General features: G+C 37.2%; 1 protein-coding gene across 1 annotated transcript in view; it reads left to right on the forward strand.

Annotated features, from left to right (window-relative positions):
- Hsdl2 (Hydroxysteroid dehydrogenase like 2) overlaps nucleotides 1-21,729 on the forward strand; it is a 190,458-nt gene that overhangs the window by 107,012 nt on the left and 61,717 nt on the right. The window contains exon 5 of the mRNA XM_067142200.2: nucleotides 10,287-10,484. Coding sequence (XP_066998301.2) covers nucleotides 10,287-10,484 — 198 coding nt within the window. The remainder of the gene's footprint in view (nucleotides 1-10,286; nucleotides 10,485-21,729) is intronic.

A 21,729-nucleotide genomic window follows, 5' to 3' on the forward strand; every position in this document is an offset into this window, starting at 1 on the left:
GGCTAAAGCAAGGGAATGTGCTGTCTCCTTTACTGTTCATAATGGTCATGAATGATGCCGTAAAGGTAGCAAGGGAAGATTATAGAAGGGAAAGAATGAAATCTAATGTTGTTTGCGGATGATGTTGTGATCTGCGGAGAAGATGAGGAGGAGGTAAACACCAGCCAAATGTACTGAATAGAAGGATTGAAAAATGGGGATTGAGGATCAACGTGGAGAAGAGCAAGACAGTGGTGATGAATAGAGGAAGTAAAAAAGGGAAAGGAGCTATCAGAATTAGAGACAAGGAACTGGAAATAGTAGAACCCTTCAAATATTTGGGAAGCGAACTGACAGAAAATGGAAGACTGGATATGGAAATTAGTAGGAGGATACAATTAGGGAGTGCCTTTTACCTCAAGGTACGGAGATTAATATGGAATATTGATGTACTGATGAAAGCTAAAGAAATAGTGTACAAGGGATATAACTTACCTGTAATGACATAAGCAGCTGAAATGAAATTCCTGAGAAGTATGGTACAGAAGACAAGCAAGGATAGAGTGAGAAGTGAACATATACAAAAAGAGCTAAATGTGCAAAAGCTAGATTACAAACTGGAACAGAACAGATTGAGATGGATTGGACATATCAAGTGGATGAAACAAGAAAAACTGCCAAGATAAGCTCTGGAAAGTCAGATGACAGGGAAGAGAGGGCGAGAAAAACCAAGATTACGTTGGATGGATGCTGCGAAGAGAACCATAGGACAACAGAACCTGAACTGGAACACAGTGTTGGATGAAGAATGATGGAGACAGGACTAACTGGGGAGGAACCATATTTGCCCCTACCCGGTGTCACCGGGAAAAGGGGAAATTGTAGTGGTGGTGATGAGAAAGGGAGAGAAAATGGAAATGAATCATGTTTCAAGTAAATCGGAATCACTAGGCAGGTGGAAGGAATATTTTGAAAATCTCATTATAAAAGGAAATATTTCTGTTGACATTGGAAACAACCGAGCTCTTGGGGAGGAGGACAGTGATGGTGAAATTATGCTTGAGGAAGTGGAAAGGGTGGTAAATGAACTTCATTGTAATAATGCAGCAGGAATAGATGAAATTAGACCTGAAATGGTGAAATATAGTAGGAAGGCATGAATTAAATGCCTTAGAATAACATGATAGCGTGGAATGATAGTAAGGTACTTTCTGATTGGACAAAAGCACTTACTGCATGTATCTACTGTATAAGCAAAGGAACAGGAAGGATTTGAACAACTATTAAGGTGTTCCGTTGATCGGTATACCAGGCAAGGTGTTCACTGGCATTTTCGAAGGTAGGGTGCGATCAGTGCCTGAGTTTTAAGTTGGATGAAACTCAGTGTGATTGCCAGGGGCTGTCTGAATCAGATTTTCAGTATACACCACGTAGATGAAAAATGCTATGAAAGGAATAGACAGTTACATTTCATAGATCTAGAAAATACATATGACAGAGTACCGAGGGAAATGTTGTTAGCCGTACTGGTGGATTATGGGATTAAGCACTCAGAGGCATTTCTGTTAACAATTGCCCTGCAGGGAGAATTGATAGCAGAATGAGTTCCTTTTTTTTTTCAAGATACTTACAAGGGTTTAGACAAGGCTGTAATCTTTCACCTTTGTTGTTCATAGTTTACATCGATCATGTACTGAAAGGTTTAAAGTGGCAGAGAGGGATTCAGTTAGGTGGAAATTTAGTAAGGCGTTTGGCATATTCTGATGACTTGGTCCAAATGGAAAACTGTGCTGATCGCCTGCAATCTAATATCTTGAAACTTGAAAATTGGTGCAGTTAGTATGATATGAAAAGTAGCCTTTCCAAGGCTAGCGTGATGTCAGTACGGAAAAAAGCCTAAGAAAATTGAATGTCAGGTTGGGAATATGAAACTGGAACAGGTAGATATTTCAAATATTTAGGATAGGTTTTCTTCTGCGATGGTAGTATAACAAGTGAGATTGAATCAAGATGCACCAAAGCTAATGCTATGAGCTCGCAGTTGTGGTCAATAGCATTCTTTAAGAAGGAACTAAGCTCCCAAATGGAACTATCTTTACCCCGGTCTGTTTTCAGACTAAATTTGTTTTCCGGGAGTGAAAGCTGTGTGGACTCAGGATATCTTATTCATAATCTGGAAGTAACAGATATGAAAGTTGCGAGAATCATCACTGGTCCAGACAGTGGGAACAAAAGCAGGAGGGTACTCAGAATTAGGAGATAGAGGCAAAGTTAGGAATGAACTCGGTGGATGTAATGGTATGTGTAATCTGTTTTCTGTTGTGTGGTCATGTGAGGCGAATGGAGGAGGATAAGCTGCCTAGGAAAATATGGACTCTGCCATGGAAGGTAAAAGGAGTAGAAGGGGACAAAGATGAGATGGTTATTTAAAGATTTAGAAATTAGTTAGTATAGGTAGCTCAGAGTATGAATGTTCAGCAGGGGGATAGGATTGATATCATTCTAATGAACTTACCATGTTTATAGGAAATAATACAGTTCGATTTGAGATTATACTTTCTCAAATAATGAAGATCAGGAAGATAATTCCAATAAAGGAGATAGTTGACCCTAGGCTTGAAACAACATTTCAAGATGTGTAAATGTCTGGATAATCAGAATATCGACGTGGTATACCAGCTAGTCCTAAGAAGTGTTGAGGAAAGAATGTTAGATTTACTCCAACAAATATAGTTGTAAATTGAATTTTTAATCACTTAGGTTTGGAGCTAAACAAATTCTATGAGCTAGTTAGAAATAGAAGATTGTGGAGGCATTTAGTAAACTCACTAAGGCTTGCAGACTGAATTGTTGAAAGGCATAACAGTCTATTATGATGTATGTATGTAATTTTTATAATTAAAATATAATTCCTCTCCTGTGAACCACGTGACCTTGTCATGGTGGGGAGGCTTGCACATTCCATTGAAGCAGGTAGCCAAACCGTACGTGCAACCATATTGGTGGGAGTATCTGTCGAGATACCAGACTAACAAATGGCTGATCGAATGGGAGGGTAGCAGCCTTTCACAAGTTGCAAAGGTGGCAATCTGGATGATTGACAGATATGGCCTTGTAATAACATGCCTTGGCTGTATTGATATTTCTCCACAGCTGAAAACAACAGGAAACTACAGGCGTAACTAATGCCCTAGGACATGCATCTCTCTATGTATGAGTGAATGATGTATTGATGATGGCTTCCTCTCAGGTAAAATATTCCAGAGGTAAAATAGTCCCCCATTCGGATATCCAGGTGGGGACTACAAGGGTGGGCATTCTGCAAGTTAGAGCATGGAATTTTAGGAGTTTGAATCGTTGTGGAAGGTAAGAGAATCTGAAGAGGTAAATGGAAGGTCTAAAATTAGATGTAGTTGGTATAAGTGAAGTACATTGGCAAGAAGAGCAGAATTTTTGGTTAGGCAATTACAGAGTTATCATCGCAAACTCAAACATGGGAAATGCAAGACTTGATTAATAATAAGGAAATAGGGCAGCGGGTAAGCTGCTACAACCAGCAGATTGAACGAATTATTGTTGTCAAGGAGACACCAAGCCAGTGTCCAACACAATAGTACCTACTAGTTCAGAAGATGGTGAAAGAAATCAAAAGAATATGTGAAAGAGATAGAAGATTTGTTACATTATGTAAAAGGAGATGAGAATCTAATTGTGATTGGAGACTAGATTGCAGTGGTAGGCCAAGGAAGAGAAGGCAATGCCATAGGAGAATTCGGACTGGGACGAAGGAATGAAAGAGAAAGTCGGCTAGTTGAATTCTGCACTGATCATAATTTAGTCCTTGTTAATACTTGGTTCAAACACCACAAACTATGGTTGTACACATGGACAAGACCTGAGACACAGGAAGGTTTCAAATAGACTTCTTTACAATTAGGCTGAGATTCAGAAACCAGGTGTTGGATTGCAAGACATCCCCAGGAGCAGATGTGGACTCTGGTCACAACCTGGTGGTCATGAAATGTCATCTGAAGTTGAAGAAATTGAAGAAAGGAAAAAATACAAGGAGATACGACCTAGATAACTTGAAAGAAAAGAGTGTGAAAGATAGTTTCAAGGAACATGTTGCACATGGGCTAAATGGAAAGGCTGAAGGAAGCGCAGTAGATGAAGAGCGGACAGTCGTGGAGAATGAGATCAGTAGGATTGCTGAAGAAAAGTTAGGAAGAAAGGTAAGATCAAATAAGAATCAGTGGATAACTCGGGAGATATTAGACCTGATTGATAAAAGGCGAAAATACAAGAATGCTAAAAAGGAGGAGTGCAGAAAAGAATACAGGTGATTAAAGAGTGTAGATAGAAAGTGCAGGTGAGCTGGGGAAGAATGGATGAAACAGAAGTGCAAGGATGTTCAAGGTTGGATGGTTGTAAGAAAGTTAAATGTTGCATACAGGAAAGTCAATGGAACCTTTAGAGAAAGGAAAACTAGGTGTATGAATTTTAAGAGCTCAGATCGAAAACCCCTTCTGGGGAAAGAAGACAATACAGATAGATGACAGGAACATATTAAACAATTGTATCAAGGAAAAGAAGTAAGTGATAAGGTTCTGAAACAAGAAGAATCTGTTGATGCTGATGAAATGGGAGGCCCAATTTTGGGGTCAGAATTTGACAGAACTTTGAGAGACCTATATAGGAACAAGGCACCTGGAATCTGATGACACACCCTCAAAATTGACGACTGCCTTAGGGGAAATGAGCCTTGGGAGGTTATTCCATTTAGTGTGTAAGATGTATGATACAGGAGAAGTACCATTCTGAATATTTTTATACCTATTCCCAAGAAATCAGGTGCTGATAAGTGTGAAAACTACCACACCATTAGTTTAGTATCTCACGCTTGCAAAATTTTAACAAGTATTATTTACAGGAGAATGGAAAGACAAGTTGAAACTGCATTGGGAGAAGATCAGTTTGGCTTCAGAAGAAATGTAGGAACATGTTAAGCAATCCTAATTTTACGTCTTCGTCACCATAAGACGTATCTGTGTCGGTGCAACGTAAAGCCAATAACAAAAAAAAAAAAATTGACGTCTGATATTAGAGGATCAAATTATGAAAGACAAGCCTACGTACATGGCATTCGTAGATCTAGAAAAGTAATTTGAAAATGTTGATTGGGCTAAGTTACTTGAGATTCTGAAGGTGATCAGGTTCATATACCAAGAAAGAAGAATTGTCTACAATCTGTATAAAAATCTGCTTGTAATGATGAGTATCGAAGGCCATAAAGAAGAAAGCAATCCAGAAAGGAATGAGCCAAGGCTGAAGTTTGTCCTATCTCCTTTTCACTGTTTACCTAGAACAGGCGATAAAGGAAATAAAGAAGAATTGTAAAAAGGAATTGGTCCAAGGTGAGGAAATCAGAACTCTGAGATTTGCGAATGATACTGTTATTCTATCCAAGTCTGCAGAAGATCCGGAGAAATTGCTGAATGGTATGGAGACAGTCTTGGAGGAGTAATACAAGATGAAAATAGATAATAAATAAATAAATAAATAAATAAATAAATAAATCCAAAACAAATGTAATGAAGTGCAGTTTCATATAGTGTGGTGATGCAGAAAATGTTATATTAAGAAATGAAGTCTTAGAGGAAGTAAATGAATATTTTTACTTGGGTAGTAGAATAAATAATGATGTTGCAAGTAAAGAGAACGTAAAATGCAGACTAGCACAAGCAAGGAAGGCCTTGCTTAAGAAAAGAAATTTGTGCACTTCGAACATCAGTATAGGAATTAGAGACTTTTTTAGATTTTTGTCAGGAATATGGCATTGTATGGAAATGAAAGATAGAAGAATATAATCTTTTGAAATATGGTGTTACAGAAGAATGCTGAAGATTAGATGGATAGATCGAATCACAATTGAAGAGCTATTGGATAGATTTGGCAAAATTTGACCAGAAGACAGTATGATACGGCACGTCTTAAGACACCCAGGTCTTGTTCAGTTAGTTTTTTGGGAAGTTTTTTTTTGCTTTACGTCGCACTGACACAGATGGCGACGATGGGACAGGGAAGGGCTAGGAGTGAGAAGGAAGCGGCCGTGGCCTTAATTAAGGTACAGCCCCAGCATTTGCCTGGTGTGAAAATGGGAAACGAGGAAAACCATCTTCAGGGCTGCCGACAGTGGGGTTCGAACCTACTGTCTCCCAAATACTGGATACTGGCCACACTTAAGCAACTGCAGCTATCGAGCTTGGTTTTTAGGGAAGTGTAGACAATAAAAATGAGGGGTGGGCCAAGGTATGAATACAGCAAACAGATTAGAGTAGATGTAGGATATAGTAGTTATGTAGAAATTTAGTACAGGATAGGGTGGCATGTAAGCTGCATCAAACCAGTCTATGGACTGATGACTCAAACAGCAACAAAATATAATTCACCTCTCTTGTAGATATGAACCCTGTGAATGTCCACAGCAAACATGTAATTCCAATTGTTTGAGAAAGGTGTAGTTGCTAGTAGCTGTACAAGTTGTTCACCAAGAACTGGCTGTGGTTGTTCAGTCTTCTGTACATCGTATTTCCCTTGCCACACACAGATGAAGATATTTAGAACTTTAGTTATACAGCCCAGGAAAATGTTCTAGAACCTTGCTCTTTTAACATGCAGAATGAAAGCTACTAAAAAAATACATATCACCAAACTTCATGTTGAATGTCATTGCTCATTGGTTATTTATATATACAAATATTTAACTCTCTTGGAGCCAGGCGGTACTGCGAGTACCCGCCCTTTAAATTGCCAGAGCCGATTACATTGGCCGGCTTAAAATTCTCTGATATGCATAATTTTTTGGCAACCTATAGTGACGTGCATACTTTTGTGACAACCTATAGTAAAGGGGCTACAAGTTGTGTGCCTGACCTTGCTTTGGAATTAGGGTGTTCTAGCTTTCACAAGAGTTGTTACCTGTGTTTAGAAATACCACTAACCGGTCAGTACGAGATTGCTCCTTGCAGTGAGTGGATTTGTGACAGCAAAATGGCAAGTGTTTCACGTGATATATTTTCAACAGGTATTGATGACAATAAGTTGATGGAATATTTGGAACAGTGAGAAGTTAACGCAGATGATTTATCGGATACTGATAGTGAATTTAGTTCAGAGAGTAGTGATGACATTATACCAGACACACCCCCGGTATCACCACAGCTAAAGAAGAGGTGTTTTATTTGTTTCTAATGGTAGTAAAGCTACTGCGAATATGGTGGTAGGTGAAACTAGTGATGATGATGATGATGATGTCTCTGGAGTACATTTCGTGGAAATTTCTCCCAGTGAACCTGACACCCTCCGCCCATATCATACTTCAATTTATTTTCCACTTTTTCTCTGTTAAACCTTAGTCACAGAGACCAATCGCTATGCTGACTGATTCCTTACTTGTAATGAACTGTCACCCAATTCCCACTCTCGATGTTGGAGACGGACTACAATTGATGAAATACGAGCATTCATTGCTGTCATCCTGAATATGGGATTGATAAGAAAACCTACCATTGTTTCGTACTGGAGTACTGTAGACCATTACCCCTTGGTTTGGTGAAATGTTCTCAAGGAATGGGTTTCAGGTCTTTAAAAAAAAAAAAAATTCATTTAGTTGACAACTGTAAGTTTTCTCCTCCTGGCTCTCCAAACTATGATCCCTGTGCTCGATTCCAGCCTCTTGTAGATCATGCTAATAGGCTATTTAGACATCGTCATACTCCTCATGAGCAACTATTCATAGATGAAAATTTAGTTGGAACTAAATGCCATACACAACTACTCCAATACAGTATATGCCAAATAAGCACCATCACAAGTGGGGGATAAAATTTTGGATGTTGTGTGATGCAGTTAGTAAGCATTGTGTTGGTTTTTGTATGTACCGAGGAGCAAGATCCACTGAAGACAGAAACAAAATCAGAATTAGTGGACTGGCCTACACTGTAGTGACAAAACTTCTGTCTCTAGGGAATTATTTTATGAAAGGTTTTCACATTTGCGCAGATCATTATTTTACGTCAATCCCTCTTGCAAAACATTTGAATTCAGTTGGAGCATTTATTACTGGCACTATACGAAGAAACAGGAAGGGACTACCAGATGCTGTGAAAAAGCCATTTATATTAGTTTGTAATAAATATTTCAGACAGGGGCCAGTTTTATTAGTGGGATCCAAACAGAAAAAATCTCAGAAAAATCAGGTGGTGGTTATAAGTACACGCGAAGCTGCAATAGAAACAGAAGTGCCTGCAACTGCTAAAAACAGTAATCAACCCAAGAGGAAACCTAATGTGATCTTAGACTATAAACGTTATATGGGGGGCATTAATACAAATGATATGGTGGTGTATTTTTATTTAGATGAAGGTAGAACTTTGAAATTCTGGAAAAAAGTTGCATTCAATATAATTTTGAGAATGGTCTTAAATGCTTATTGATGTATTTAGAAAACTGTAACGGAAAGAAAATGACTAGGCTCCAGTTCTACTCCAGTGTAATTGAATCTCTGGGTGCTGAATGGTTTGAGAATAGACAAAAAAATTATCACGAATATTCCTGTGTGTGGTGTAAAACTTTTGTCAGGTAAATTAGAAAGACGGTGCGTTGTATGTAGCTCTCCGCAACAGAGGAAGAGGTGGCGAACTGTGTGCATCAATGCAATAAAGGCCTGCACACTAAATGTGCTCTTCATAAGTGCCCTCATTAAACAAAATATATTTAAAGTTGTATTTTAACAAAACACACAGATTTTTTTATAACGTTGCATTACACTTAAATATTTATTGTTCCTATTAGTGTTAGTGTAAATACCCTTAAGTGCTTCAACAGTGGTTTCAAACTTTGAACAACATTATATAGCTGGTGATAAGTCTTCTTCTCAACAATTTTCGGTGAGTAAATTTATTTTGTCATTTTCCATCTGTTTACTAGTGACATAATAAATTTGAATTTGCATTTTTTTTCTTTTTCTCGTTCAGAGTAATTATTATAATTCTGTTCAGAAATAAATTATCTATCGTTACGTAAATGCCGGTCCCTGCGAGTCAAGTGTAGTTTGCCTGCATCTCACCCGGGGGTCATGGGTTCGATTCCCGGCCAGGTCGAGGATTTTTACCTGGGCCTGAGTGTTGGTTCGAGGTCCACTCAAACTAAGTGACTGTAAATGATTACAATCAGGGAGATATCTGAGGCTAAGAGGGCGACTTTGGTCTAGAAAACCAAGAATGATGAACGAGAGAATTTGTCTCACTGACCATGCGTCACCCCGTAAACTGCAGGTCTTCGGACTGAGCAGCGGTCGCTTGGTAGACCAAGGCCCATCAGGGCTTTAGTACCATAGATGTTTTAATTACGCATATTGTATTGTAAAATGGTTTTTTTTAATAGATACTGGAACCGAAAACGAGAGAAGGGTTTTCCGTGAAAATAAAAACTATAATATGAACTATTACTTTTTTTACTTTTTAATAACTCGGGACTATTTTTATACAATCTAGTCCACACATATACAATTTCTTGGCAGTATTTACCATACATCGATATATATACGCGAATTTTATCGGTGAGTAAAATTGTCTTATTTTTATTAGTGACATACGTTTGAATTTTTATTTTTTTATTTTTATTTTTCTTGTTCATCATAATTATTTTATAGAATTATATTTAGAAATAAATTCTACATCATCATGTATATTCTTTTGCATTGCAAATCATTTTTTCGAAGTAGATATTGAGAGAGAAAGTGCGAAAATGTACTTCTCTTCCTAAAAATAAACTTTATCGACAACCATAATATCAACAATAATACTTTTTGATTCTTTATATCACTCTGACTTAGTTGTTTATTTTATGTGGTCTACATGTAGAAAATTTCTTGCCAGTATTTGTCATACACCGGTAGATATACGCGAATGTTAAAATGCATGTATTTCCACTAAAAACGGCCTGGCACTTCACAGTAGTAGAGTGGAGGCGGAGCTCTGGCCTCTTTCAGCTGATGGTGAGTGGCCGACTAGATTGGCTCCTGGCTCCAAGGGGGTTAAATACTTTTTAACTTTTTTTCTTTTTCCAAGCATATAAGTTACTTGAGTCTCAGGCCAGTTAGATTAACATTTAGATGTTAAACAGTAATTGTAAAGGAAGTTACAGTATTTGAATGAAGAAAGGATGATGAAAGACCCATTCATAATAATTTGTTTTAAAAAAATGTTTTCTTACATTTATTTTTATAGTATTGTTTTATTTTGTAGCTATCCACACAGCTGCTATGGAAATGCTGGCAGGTCCAGCATCAGGCACAAACTCCCGCAAGCCAGAAATAGTTGCTGATGCTGCATATGTGATCTTCAATAAAGATTCAAAATCCTTTACTGGTCAATTTGTTACTGATGAGGAAATTCTATCAGCGGCAGGTGTTACAGACTTCACCCCATACGCTTGCGTTCCTGGTAAGCATCTTGTGATATTTATTGTATTGATTCTTTTAAATCTACTGATATGCCACTTCTTTATGCACAGCTAACTAGTGGCTTGCTGAGCATCCTTTAGAATTCAAAACACCCTGAAATCATTTAGGTACTTTTTATAAAGATGCTGAAAGTGCTGTTCAAGACGGGTTTGTGCAAACATGAATATATTGCATTATTCCTGCAGATTTTAAGTATAGACCTACAGATAACAGGCATTTTGTACTCATTCCAAAGATCAGTGTGTTGTTTTTTTTTTGAGATCTAGAGACTGAGCCAGCCATTGCAGAAATATGCCATGATTTAACAACCTGTGAGAAAACAGAGCTAATAAGGGTCTGCCTGCCACCTGTCATTACAGGTGGACTGAGGATAAACTGTCACATTTAAGGAATTCTCTTAATCAGCAACAATATGCTGGTGTGATGATATTTAGTTGTTAACCTTGGACATTTGCCAGCTTACTTGATTATCAGTATTGAGTAGATTTTTACGTAATTATATGGGTATGTTTCAACAATTTGCAAAGTTTATTATTGTTATTGTGCATTCCCAAGCACATCCTTTTTCTTTTCTTTTTTTTACATAAAAACACATACTTCGATGTAAATATGTATTTTAAGAACATATGTAATAAGCACATAAATTGGCAATATATATCACTCAAGAAAATTTAAAATGCTTGTGTATTATAAAATGATGCTTTTCATCACATTTTACTATTACGGTACTGTTTTTAACAGTGAATCTATCATATTTCAGAATGTTGTGGCTGTGTATGGAGTTCTCTCAGGAAGTCCGAAGACTTCTTGGTGACTGGTTACCTCGTTACCTTTAGACAGCGATATGATTTGTTGCATAAGTTGTTTCCATCCAGGAATGAGTAAACTAGCATTCTAACATGCTGGTATTTGTCAGCCCACTCAGGCTCAGTTTTTAATGTCAGTGAAAGTCGATCACGGAGGTATAAGGTGATGGGGAATACCATAGATTAAACTGAAGACTGGGGAGATATTCCCTCCAACAGGTGGTAGTGGGAATGTGTCACCCCTAAAGAGTAAGGGTAGTTGTTCGGATCCATATATCATTCCCGTGGTCGTGTGATTTTTTTCTGAATTTCTAAAGGAAGAAGAAATATCTTCTTCAGTGTCTGCTGCTATTCTCTTTTTTTTTAAAATTATTATTATTGAAATAGTGATTCGCTTTAAATGCATGTGTCTTAACCTGCAAAACAATGTTGAAAATTAAGTCAAATACAAGATCATATCTTGTACATTATGTAGAGGAATTTAGAAACATTTTAACTACTGAGTTAGAAATATTATTTTTGGCAACCATGTGTTAAAACAGTAAGTGCATATCAGCGTTCCCAAGTAACCCAGCTGATCCACTTAAAGTGGACTGTATTAAATAACTACCATGTGGCATGGCTCATAGTAGGGAATATTTTAATCTTCAGAGTTGGTAAACATTGTAAAATACTCTTAAAAGTAGTTCATATTTAAGATAACATTATTTACAGAGAAGTTAAAGCTTATTGTGATAGTGATGACAAAGATTTAGATGGCATGTTTCATCTGATGAATGTCCAAGTTTCCTATGTCCATGCCAAGATGCCATTCTACCAGAAACAGAAGAACTAGTGCAAAGAAGTTATGCCATGACTTTTGCCAACATTAAAATTTACAAGGATCAAACAAAATATAAAAATTGAACATAAACACAAGTACGATATGTAACATACTGCCCCCCTTGAAACACTGTTTCAACAAGGGAAATTGTAGAACTTGAACCCAAATCACAAAAACCAAGAACAGTAAGACATAACAAAATGCATATTTAAAAAATATAGGACTATGAATGACACTGAACACATTTCACTTCACATCAGAGTTTTCAGTTTCTTATTTGTCACAATTTACACTGAAACTAGGTTTGAAGAATTTACACGTGGTTGAGTAATAGGTGAAATCTTCACTTTTGATACCTCACGGTCTACAGGAAAAGTACCTTTGTGGTTTGTCTTCTAAAAGTGTCGCTGGAGGTCCGAACAGTGACCTCTCGAACATGCCCATCCCTACCTGGATGGAGCTCTTAAATCACCCCTATACGCCACTGCAGAGGAGAGAGATAGTCATCTCGCAGAAGAACTGAAAGTTCTCATGATGGTGACCCCAGTGTGGCATCTGATGGAGTTCTTGTAGATAGTCAGAAGACCATTGCCTCCAAAAGTGTTGAAGTCTGCTTAGTTGCTCCTTCTGTCTGCTGAGAAGGTTCATATTAATATTAGTTACATCAACAGATGGTAAGTGAGTTAGAGGTTCACCAATTAAACAATGGCCAGGAGAAATATAATGGAAATGAGTCATCAGGAATAACATACAAGCTTCTATTTGAGTGACTAAGGTGCAAAGTTCTTCATAGTTTACAACTTCATTACCAAGTACCTACTCTTCTAAGATGGTGCTTCATCGACATGACCGATGATTCCCATAAATCACCAAAATGAGGTGCATGTGGGTGTATAAACCTCCAATTACTGCCATCACGTGAAAGCATATCTTGAATCCTCTTGTTAAGGTCCTTAGATTGCAACTACTTTAATTCATGAAGTTGGTTTGCTGCACACTGGAAACTGGTTCCATTGTCTGAATGAATTTCAGATGGTATGCAATAAATTTCTTCAGTGCTGCAAGAAAAGCTTCTGTAGATAGACTAGTTACCACTTCTAGATGCACTGTCTTGAAAGCAAAACAAACAAAGACTGCAATGTATCTTTTTGATGTAGTCTTGCTGCGCAGTCCACGAACTATCAGTGTGATTGGTCCAACATAATCAGCACCAGTTGTTCCGAAAGGACGACTTGGTTGAAGCCTAGAAACTGGAATAAAACCCGTCAACTGTTCTGAAGAAATATGAAACTTTGAGAGATAAGTCAACTCAAGAGTTTAGTTCCTTTCATTGATGGAGATGGACTCATCAGACTGGTTGGAAGAATGGAACAAGCAGACTTTCCCTATGATGCTATTCATCAACTAATTTTGCCTCAAAAACATCTTACAAAACTCGATGTTGTCAACAAACATCACAAACTACTTCATGCTTGCTTAGAGTTATTAATTTCATTGCTAAGGGAAAATTATTGGATTCCAACTATTAAACGTTTAGCAAGATCAATTATTTTTCAGTGTATAAAGTGTTACTGATTTATTCAGTGCTTGTGTATATGTGATAACATGAATGCTGTGCAACCTTAATGCAGGCTATGAGTGCATCATGCATTTTCTTTTCAGTAAGTGATGATGTTCTTCTTGAATGTTTTGGCATTTTACAGTTGTTAATGAATAATCTTCTGTAGGCAGTTACTCTGAACAGTCTTAACTGTGTGGAGTGTTTCCCATCGAGTAATCATTCAACTTCTTTATTAGAAGAGTAACTGTTCTTCTTTCTGGGGTGGTTTGTGGTATTTTCACCTCTGCTGAGCTGCACCAACTCATTAGTGAGTTCATGGTGAGTATAGTCTGTATTCAGGAGACAAACTTCAGACCAGGTCATCATACGGTCTTGAGAAATTTCAGACTACACTCAACAGGATGATATTATACTCACCGGGCGTCCAGTGACATGGGTATTTTTGTTGGTTCTGATACCTATAGCGAAGAGGTTTCTCTGATTGGCCAAAGTTCACATCACTAGCTGTATTTGATGACGAGACCAGACGGACCATAGACGACGAAATAATTTACGTAACACGAGTTATTCTTGCTGCTGTTGAAGAGTCCATTCCCTCCTTTTCAGGGACTCCTCACCGAAAACATGTTCCTTGGTGAAACGAAGAAATTGCAGCAGCTATCAAAGAACACCGTCGCGCTCATAAACATTATCGCAGGCAGCCTACTGTGGTCAACTTGGTAGCATTTAAAAAACTCCGCGCTAAGGCACGAGTTCTTATTCGCCAAAGTAAGAAAGCTTCGTGGGAGAGATGTGTTGTCTATAACGTCACATACTCCATCTCAAGTGTGGCCTAAACTTCGACGTATTTCGGGTATCCAAGGATCCTCTTGTGTACCGGGAATTTCCATTGCAGGCAGTATCGTCACTGAACCACTCTCGATTGCTAACCACCTAGCTAGTCATTTCGCGGATGTATCTGGCTTCGGAAATTACCATCGTGATTTCCTTGCTCTGAAGCAGGAGGCAGAACGTCATCACCTTAGTTTTGCCACTCAAGCTTCAGAGGACTATAACGTGCCCTTTACAAAGTGGGAACTTCGCAGCGCTTTAGCGCTTTGCAAGGACACGTCTCCTGGGCCAGACAGTGTCCATAACCAGATGTTGAAACACCTTAGTGAGGATAGTCTACTGTATATCTCCTTCGTGTGTTCAACCGAATCTTGAAAAAGAAGAAGACGAAGACAACGTGAAATTGTTAAGCGTGTTCCTTTATCAGAGTTCCCGATTGTGAGAGTGACTTACTTCAAAGAGAATGTTCCTCAGACATCAAAAACATATAAAAGGAGGTTATATGGCAATGATTTGTTATTAATTATAAAAAATGCATGCCAGCATATTATTATTATAGAATAGGGTTTTGTTTTATTAAAAACAATGTTAATAAAAATAAAAGAAGAGATTGAGCATCGAGTAAGACACACATACATGTTAAGAAGGAAGTTAGTCACAGATTGTGTGAAATTGAATAATCATTGTATGGTAATTCGAGAAGTAAATTATAAAGACACAAAGTAAAACATTTAATACTGAAAAAGTAAGGCGTATAAAACGCTAACATTTTTATTTTGGTGTTTAATATCATACTAACGGTATTGTACAAGTTTCAGGTGTCATGATGCCTGGCAATATGGAAAATTGCTGTTGTAAAATATCAGCCAGTGTGGTCATGCAGGCCTAAACCGGGTTGGAAGTATGCCAAAATAAATAAAACCATAATGTTCCAATGACCAGACGATGGAGCTACGTCTTGAAGAGTCCGTCAAGCACGATAAGTACCCAAAAACCTGTCCCTTTCCTTTATTCTGTTAAGTGTGTACATTACATTACTATAGATTTTCTTTCAAACTTTTTATAATGTGACGTGTTTATAAAATATAACTTGAGCGACATCATAAGATCATCGCTAAGCATTTCATGATATCTGTGGAAAGGTAGTTATCCTCTTAAATAACGGCGTAATTGGAATCTCTATTTATCATGTGCTATTCATCTAATTTTGAATATGCAACTATGAGTCATTGTATAAGAATTTTACTAGGAATCTATCTACTATATTTTCTGAAGTACCGTCTTCATAATGGATTTTACATACCTATCGTTATGTGGATAATTTTTATTGGAGTAATCATCAAGCAATCGTATATCGAGATTTGAGATTTTCTTGTAAAATAATATTTTGGGTTATGCGAATAAGTCTTCATAAGAGAAATACTTGATTAAATCATGTTGATATAATGGTGAATTTCATATGTTTTTAGGAACGATATATTATTCTTTGGTGATTCTAAGCTCGTATATTTTAAATGAAGGATTAAAAAATAAGCATGATGCGTATGTGAGTTGACGGGATATATTGAATGATGCGGTCGTCGAGATAATGGAAATAATAGTATGTGCGATGGTTATGATATATAATTTTGTTGGGAAATAAGCATTACGAACAATGTAATGTAGTCTTCAGAGAATCCTAATGATGTTAATGGTGAAGGAATTGAAATAAGCGCTCATCATGCTAATATATTGAAATGTCGTATGGCATTTATTGCTGGGATATCCCAGGACGGGTTTGGCCAAGGCCAACTAGATACATAAGGCTCCTCCTCCACTTTGAGCGCTACGTCATACTAGTCTCGGGCCACTTCACTCCTCGCCAGTGACTTGTAGGCTGATCTGAACCTCGCAGCAGTGAGGCTATCGATGGTATCGAATGATATAAACGTGTGTGAACATTGTGAATTATGCCCACGTCATGTTGTATACCTGGTTGTAAAATGAACTATAGTTCAAAACAGCCTAATGTTTGTGTCTAAATTTCCTACTGACTTGTTTTGCAAACAAAAGTGGATCATAGCCATCCATCGAGCCGAATTTGTCACTTCAGTGAGCTCAGTTGTGTGCATAAAACACTTCGATTAACGTTTCGTAAGTAGGGAGGATTCTGTTAAAAGACCTGATGAGTCTATTTTAATTGTAAAACCTAACCATTTTAAACTCTCAAAAGACACTATTCCTCAGTTTGAAAATGTGCCTGCCTATCTGTCTAAAAATCTTCCAACACCGAGCAAAACTCCTAATCAAAGACAAGAAGAAATTGAAAAAACGGGAAGAAGAAAGGAAGAAAGCTGAGGAAGAAGATGACAGGATCAAGGACTTCGATGACGTTCAGGGTAATTTCTGTATTAAACGCCAGTTAGATTTGGACAAAGTTCTGGCAATTTTAACAGCCAAAGTCTCTGTATTTTAAAAATTTATATTGAGGAAAATATTCCAAAAATTGGTACTTCTTTAACATTAAATGAGGCTCTTGATTTTAAAGCCATTAAACATGATATTTTCATGAATGATAACCCTGATATACGTGCATTAACTGATGGAGGCAAGATATTAAAATGGTCAAATCTGAAAAGTATTTTTAACTTCCTGTTTAGTCCTGCTTGTAACTCAAAAATGACTGTCCACGACAAAATAGAAACTGTGCACAAAATAATTGATGAAAATGAAAGTGAAATTGATGAGTGTATCATTACTGATAAATTAGAATTTTGTAAGGGACAGTTAAATTTAGCCTTTGCAAATAAAGTATCTTACTCCTGTACACTAATAACATGATTCTCTTCAATATTTTTCGCATTTCCTGGGGCGTAAAAGAAGATAAGGCAGTGAACGTTTCTTACAATGCCTCACCCGGTGTATTTACAGTCTTTACTACAAAACTAGGCACGGGAAATTCGGGTATTGATGATTCACATTGGAATTACTTGAAAAAGAAACTAAAATTGTTAAATGAGCATGAAAGATTTTGTAACTTGTTGGATGGAGTCTACGTAAATACTAAGCTGAACTATAAAGGAGGGAAGGCTTTTTTATTTTATTTTTTTGCTAGTGGCTTTACATTGCACCGGCACAGATAGGTCTTATGGCGACTATGGTATAGGAAAGGCCTAAGAGCTGGAAGGAAGCGGCCGTGGCTTTAATTAAGGCACAGCCCCAGCATTTGCCTGGTGTGAAAATGGGAAACTGCAGAAAACCACCTTCATGGCTGCGGCAGTGGGATTCGAACCCATTATCTCCCGATGCAAGTTCACAGCCACACGGCCAAATCACCCGTTAGGAAGAAAGGTAGAGGGAGTTGCTTTTAGTAGTAAAAGTGGAGAAAATAATACTACATTAGCTACAGCTGCACAAAATTTTATGTTGTCATCCAGTCTTAAAAAAATAAAGACATTGATTTGTTTCCATGTAAGAACCTAACGTGACATTTCTTAGAAGAACTAACTTTGCAAGTCTTTAAAAGTATTAACAGATAGGCCTATATGTTATAAGGTAGCATGCATAATTTCTGATAATAACAGTGTTAGTAGGAAAATATTTGAAAAGCTGTGCAAAAGCAATTTACAAAAACTTTTCGAAACCCATTTGACTAAACACAAAAACTAAATAAATAAATGTTTGATACTGTTCATTTATTTAAAAGCTTAAGAAATAACTGGCTTAATCAAGCTGACAACTTAACCCGATTTTGACAAACCTGAGCCAGACAAAAAATGTCCATCTGGGTCTTTCTAATGCAGCCTTGGATTGCTCCTGCCCTGAACCAAAAAGTGTTGTAACCAACACATTTAGAGCAACAAAATGTAAACCTGAATATTAATGTTTCTACATAAGGATTCTCAGAGAAACATTCTGATTTCGCTTGACAACAATGTTCTGGAAAACAAAAACGTCATGTTTAAAACATGCAGTGATTGTAGAAGTAGTTTTAAACATTTCGTTGACAAATGTGTATACATCTTTTGTAATATATTATTGAATAACAATAGAAAAGGCCGGGCTGAGTGGCTCAGACGGTTGAGGCGCTGGCCTTCTGACCCCAACTTGGCAGGTTCGATCCTGGCTCAGTCCGGTGGTATTTGAAGGTGCTCAGATACGTCAGCCTCGTGTCGGTAGATTTACTGGCACGTAAAAGAACTCCTGCGGGACTAAATTCCGGCACCTCGGCGTCTCCGAAAACCGTAAAAGTAGTTAGTGGGATGTAAAGCAAATAACATTATTATTAACAATAGAAAAGTTATCGTAGGTAAACTCGTGGCTAAGAAGAAGAAATCCTCAAGAAAAGAAAAATGTATAAACTGAAACCTTAGGAATTGTTAGGTAAGTTTTAAGTTGAAGCTTAATTTCTAAGAAAGGTTCCAGAATATTGTTGTGAATTGCCATCATGTATTTACAAATGACAGGTGTCAGCTTAATTTTACGTAAAGAAATGTACATAAACTGCCCCGCCAGTTTTCTCCACGCATAAAACTCGTGTAGTATACAAGCCTAAATAAAGCCACGATTGAAGGAGTGTTCAGTGGCCTGTCTATCTAGTGCGGCCTTGGTTCGGCTCGCTAAGTGCAGGTCTTTCTATTTCACCCCCGTAGGTGACCTGCGCGTGGTGATAAGGCTGAAATGATGATGAAGACAACACACACTCACCCAGCCCCCGTGCCATTGGAATTAACCAATTAAGGTTAAAATCCCCGACCGGGAATCAAACCCGGGACCCTCTGAACCGAAGGCCAGTACGCTGACCGTTCAGCCAACGAGTTGGACATGCTAATATATTGAAATGATATTAAGATATAGACAAGCACTTGGAGGTTGATAATTGTATTTTCAAAGAGAATATTTCCCGAAGAATACTTGCATATTGGACATGTGATTTGTCATAAGTAGTATTCACCCGAGATACGATGTTGAAACAAATGTTACTTAGTTGAATAGATAATTGCGGTATGAAGACACCAAGTAATATTAATGAGATATGCGAAACATATTATGATTGGGTATGAAATTAGTCATATTGTGTAATGTACAACTTAGCATTTTCCTATTAAGTAGTAGTAGTAGTAGTAGTAGTAGTGTACATGTCTTGTAGATATTATTAGAATTTCAGGTGTTTGAAGGAGAATCTAGTGGAGTCATGATAATCCTAAATCTTGATTGTTTTCAGTGGTATTATGTAGTCTGATGTTTGTTTCATTTAGGTGCAGCAATTTGAGGATTCTATAATTATGCTGTTCCTACTCTACAGTTTTGCTATTATTTGAGACCAACTACGAATTTTGTTTTGAATGTCCATGATTATTTCATTCTTAGGTTCCACGGCGTTGTACACATTGTATTGATGAACACTCAAGTTGTTAATTGGGGTTTCGCTGATTTACGCGACGATTTCGACATTAATATAATATCGGAGGACAAGGTTTTGATTAACAAATGATTAGATGTGAACGAGCGAGTCTTTTCTTTATTTTCTTGTTGGCGGACATAATTGAATAATGTAAATAATCACATTGTGAATTAAATAGTTAAGCCTTCAACAATTTTCATGTTGAAATTAACAAATTATTTGATCTGTTAATTTAATGTTAGATTGATTGCAAACATGTCCATTTGATTATAAAATATTGTAGCGCTTTACAAGCGAACAATACAACAATCAACAAAAGCATATTAATATTAATGTAACTGTGTTAATTATCACTTTTTCATCCATTCATATTGTCACACTTCAATTGCTATTGTTAATTGTATTTATTCATAGAATTGATTTGATTAAATCGGGAACATCCTTCCAAATAAAATAAATTTTCGGTATTGTCATTTGTAGACTAAATATTAGTATAGCCTCAAATACTCATAAGATGCAAATTCTCATGGCGTCGACAAAAACTTGATGAACGCTATGAGCTGTTACCGGTACTCAAATGAACCTGCACGCCCGCGAGTGAATTTTTATGGATCTCCATTGAACAAAAGTCGAGGCACACCCACAACACTTCTTCAAACCATTAATCAGAATTACTTTTGAACGGTTACACATGACTTAGCAATTAGTTTAGTATTGTTGTACCTGTGTTGTTTAACCAAATCCCATGCTACGTAAAAATTATCATTACTTACAGCCAAATTCTTTGAGTGTGTACCTCACTACTAAGGGCAGACAGTAGGTAATGATGCCTTTGAACATCAGAAAGATGATTGTTATGAACTATCAAGGCTTCAAATGTATTTCTGAAATGCACCCTATCATCAAAATTACTGCTGAATTTAGGTAAAAATGTAACTGACAACTTAATGAGAGCTTGACTTGAATTATGGGAACTAGTATTTGAGCTATGCTCAGATGAGGTCTGACGCTCCGATTCATCCAAGGTAGCCATATACTTCCCTTTAACGTTACAGAATTACTCGAAATTTTCCTATCATGAGAGTGATCTTCATCCTCGTCTTCTATTTCCAATGCATATTTATATTCTGAATACTTATCCCAGATAGTTTGTATATCCTCAGAACTACTTCTTGCTCGCAACAATTCATGCTGGGAAGGGTTATGATCATCTATGAAAGTCTGCGTGCGAATGAGACTAGATTTACACAATCTTCTCTGTTTCATTAACAGCCTTTTTCTTTCTTTATCCAAAGTTGCTGTATGAACTCGAATGAGTAGGAAATGGAAAGGATTTCCTGGCCTGTAATTCATATATGCTGTGTTGATGTAGACGAGGATATGGTTAACAGGGGGTGTGTGTAAAGGAGCACCACCACCTCGAGGAATACGAGAACATGAGTCCACTTTTATATTTGGATTTTTATTTTTATTTTTTTCTGCAGAGAGTAATTAAATTTAAAGAGAAATATACCTTTCATAATACAGCAGGGGAAGAGATTTCAGTTGATGAAAATACTACATCATGAGAAGAGAATTCCATTTAAGGGGACTGTTTCTTCTGTTTATGCAACTTTACAAGAACAACAAAGGCTGATTGCTTTTGTTCTGCTAATGGTTAATGTCACATTAACACAAGGATGGGAACGGACTAGAATTGGGAAGGTAGCAGCTGTGGCTTAACTAAGAGATACAGCCCCAGCATTTGCTTGGTATGAAACTAAACTACAGAAAACTACCTTCTGGGCTGTTGACAGTGGGATTCAAACCCACCATCCCCTT

Source organism: Anabrus simplex, chromosome 2 (genome assembly GCF_040414725.1).
Source record: "Anabrus simplex isolate iqAnaSimp1 chromosome 2, ASM4041472v1, whole genome shotgun sequence".
Classification (NCBI taxonomy): Eukaryota; Metazoa; Arthropoda; class Insecta; order Orthoptera; family Tettigoniidae; genus Anabrus; species Anabrus simplex.